The sequence below is a fragment of the Micropterus dolomieu genome, linkage group LG19 (genome assembly GCF_021292245.1).
Source record: "Micropterus dolomieu isolate WLL.071019.BEF.003 ecotype Adirondacks linkage group LG19, ASM2129224v1, whole genome shotgun sequence".
Taxonomy (NCBI): Eukaryota; Metazoa; Chordata; class Actinopteri; order Centrarchiformes; family Centrarchidae; genus Micropterus; species Micropterus dolomieu.
The window spans coordinates 16,592,347-16,595,976 of record NC_060168.1 but is presented as its reverse complement, the minus strand read 5'-3'; the positions used below and the strand labels follow the sequence as shown (position 1 = coordinate 16,595,976).

At 42.1% G+C, this 3,630-nt stretch overlaps 2 protein-coding genes across 3 annotated transcripts in view; both read right to left on the bottom strand.

Moving 5' to 3' along the window:
• LOC123958110 (protocadherin gamma-A11-like) overlaps positions 1-1,923 on the bottom strand; it is a 2,610-nt gene extending 687 nt beyond the window's left edge. The window contains exon 1 of the mRNA XM_046031326.1: positions 17-1,923. Within this exon, the coding sequence (XP_045887282.1) occupies positions 17-1,522 (1,506 nt within the window). The 5' untranslated portion in view covers positions 1,523-1,923. The remainder of the gene's footprint in view (positions 1-16) is intronic.
• The window catches only part of LOC123957473 (protocadherin beta-15-like), a 38,157-nt gene that overhangs the window by 30,014 nt on the left and 4,513 nt on the right, over positions 1-3,630 (bottom strand). The gene's annotated exons all lie outside the window — the stretch shown is intronic.

Here is a 3,630-nt window from a genome sequence, read left to right as displayed (position 1 = left end):
CCGTGTCTCCGTTAACAGACAGATAGGAGGACACCGGGGCACCGTTCACCTCACCGGGTAACAGAGAATAAATCACTGTACCGTTTTGTCTCCAGTCGGGGTCTCGAGCACTAACGGAACATAAAGTGGAGCCAGGTTTGTTATTTTCAGTCAAATATGCGCTGTAGGACTGTTCCTCAAACACCGGTGGGTTGTCGTTGATGTCTGCTACAGATAACTGAACAGTTTTAGAGGAGGACAGAGGTGGAGAGCCCTCGTCAGTGGCGGTGATTGTAATGTTGTAATCAGCCACTAGTTCACGGTCCAGTTGTCCTGTGGTCACCAGAGAATAATAGTTTTTAATAGAAGGAACCAACTTAAAGGGGGCGTTTTGCTGAATGGAGCAGCGGACCTGTCCGTTACTCTCAGAGTCTCTGTCCTGCACGTTAATGATGCCCACCTCTGTACCAGGTGACACGTTCTCCCCTACGGGGTTCATCAGGGATTTCATATATATAACTGGAGCGTTGTCATTTACATCAGTGATATCAATCATTACTTTCGAATCAGAAGAAAGTCCATAACCGTCTTTGGCATCGATTCGCATTTCATATTTAGAATTACTCTCGAAATCAAGTGTCCCTATTACTTTAATCTCTCCAGTTTTACTGTTCAGTGAGAAAAGCTTCTTGGCTCTTTCTGAAATGCGGCTAAATTCATATATCACCTCCCCATTGACTCCCTCATCTGCATCAGTGGCACTTACTGCGACAACTACAGTATCAAGCGCAGAGTTTTCAGGTAGACTGGCTCTGTAAAAGGCTTGGTCAAACACTGGGGCGTTATCATTAGCATCCAGCACAGTCACGTGTATATTGGCAGTTCCTGATCTTTGTGGGTTTCCACCATCAGCAGCAATAAGCACGAAATTTAAATCATGTTCTTTTTCACGGTCTAGCTCTTTGTCTAACACCAACTCGACGTTCCTAGATCCATCAGTATCGTCTCGAACAGATAAAACAAAGTGTTCATTATTTTGTAAACTGTAATGTTTAACCGTATTCTGTCCGATGTCTGCGTCATGTGCTTCGTTAACACGGTATCGCGCTCCTTTGACAGCAGATTCTCTAATTTCCAGTTTAATTGTATCCTTTGGGAAAACGGGTGCATTGTCGTTTACATCCTGGATCAGCAGTGAAATGCGGTGCAGCTCCAAAGGGCTCTCGAGGACCAACTCAAATTTAAGCATACACGACACCTTCTCCCCACACAGCTCCTCTCTGTCAATCCTTTCCCTGATGACAAAATTTCCCGTTTTTAGATCAATATCGCAGTAGTGCTGATAGCTTTCCTCGGTATCAATACGGGCTTTACGAGCGACCAATTTCCCTCCTTCCAGCCCGAGGTCCTTGGCAATATTTCCAACAATGGATCCGGGTCTCATCTCCTCCGGAACACTATAGCTGAGGTCTGCTGTTGTGATGTGAACGAAGACAGCAAAGCCCCAGATGAAACTAAGAAATGATTTGCCGCTGTGCTCCATTGTTTATCACGAAGGAAAACAGGGGCATGCAAATTACTGATGTCTCATATACACTTGAGATGCAATCGTAACATTACCCTACGCTGCTCCTCAACAATGGCAGCTATGGTATTAAGGCTGGGATTACTGCCCTCTTGCAGTGGGTGGAGGAAAAAATCTGCCTCATATCTGCAAGTGAGCAGCGACACTGTGGGATCAACTGGAAAATTACATTGGAATAACTCGAAGACCACCACAGGATGCCACCGTTAATGTCATAATTAAAAACAAACTACGAGGCCTTGATTGAACGTTAACATGGGAATACCTGTTGTATTAAATTTTTCTTCACTCGTTGAAAAACGTATCATTTCAAAATGGGGACCGGTAAAAATACAATTCAGCACCACGGACAGAGCTGGAAGAGCGGTAGGTCAACTGACTATTTTCACATTTCTTAAGTGCAACTGCCGAACGCCTGACAAACAAGTCCTAATGCTTGCTGGAGAGCAGTGTCCGCATGAAACAATGACAAATATTTGTTCTAACGCCAAAAATGTATAAGCAATACGATAGTCTAACTACACTCAGTGAAAATGGCAACAACATATTCATATTTCAAAACCATAAGCCTTTATAGGTAACAACAAACCACCCACATTCGTTTCCTGCATTTATGAAAAATGTTTTTCTCTGATATGCCCTAGATCCCACTAAAAATATGATATCCAATACATATGCATATGTGAGTATAAAGCAATTTCTTATGGCAACATCCAATCATCATTTACATCAACCGTTTAATCTGTTCAGGGTAGCAGGGGATTGGTGCCAAATCAATCAACCTATTAGGTGAGAGGCGGTGTACACCCTGATCAGATCACGGGTCTAATAAGGATAACATATACTGTACACAAACATTCACAGTCACACACAACAACGGGGAATTTCGAATTTCCTATTTATATAAACCTCAGTGTATGTGCTGTGTGACGAAAATCAGGGGTCAGAGAAAATTCACTTGGAAACAAGGTAAACATGCAAACACCACACAGAAATGTTACCGCAGGCCAGAGGAGCAGAACCCAGATCCTTCTTTCTGTGAGGCTCCAGTGCTAACAACCAAACCTGTCTTTTTATTTATTACTTTTGGTGATTTTTTTTTATTAGAATCAGCATATCGCTGATAAAAATATGAATTATCATGAAGTAGGGACATCTCAATTTCAGAAAAACTGACGTTTCTTATTCCACATCTCAAATGATCAGCATCACAGAAAAACAATCGACTAAAATTTTAACTGTTTCGCGCGCACAAGCTAATTTATATGGTCGCAAATTGAAAAAAAGAAACAAATGATATGAACTGACAATAAGGCATTTACAGTTCTGCTTCCCTTTTGATAAATGTGAGAGCATTTAGATTACAATCTGGTCACACATAAACAGGCGAAATATGACAGCTCACGTCTAACATGAGTTGATGCACAATTAATATTTAGATGGAACTTATAAACTGCTACTAACACTGTAAAGCCACAATCAGCGTGAAATGTTAAGTGAGAATTTTACGTTAACCAAAACGTGGAGCGTCCTATTCTAGCAGTCTCTCATGCGTACCGCAACATCCACTGTTCGATTCTGGCTGGAGACATTTGGGTAATGTCATATACCCAAAAAAATCTCCTAGTCTGTCCTCGCTTTCAGTGGTCAAATTAAGAATATACTTCTTAACAATAATAATAAATATTATCATTATTATTAAAATTTTTAACTGAACAAGCAAACATTTAGGCCTACCTCGGGGGGTTCATCTGGGTGACCAAACATTTCAACAAAGTCTGTCGGACTTTTCCTCAGAGTCTGGTCAGCAGGCAGTGTGTTGTCATTGTAAGATGACACGAACTTAAAGTCGCTGGTCCTAGAACCCGTTGTCAGGTAGGCGTCATAATTGTAAGTGCTGCGTAAAGTTCCTGTGCCGTCAACATCTGCGTAATTAGGAGGGAGATAAGCGCTGGGGATGGCGACTGCTCCATCAAACAACAGTCTGGGCTTTCTCCTGCGACAAAACCTCACACCCAGGATGATGATAATGAAGGTCAGGAAAAAGGTGGACACAGACACCAGCG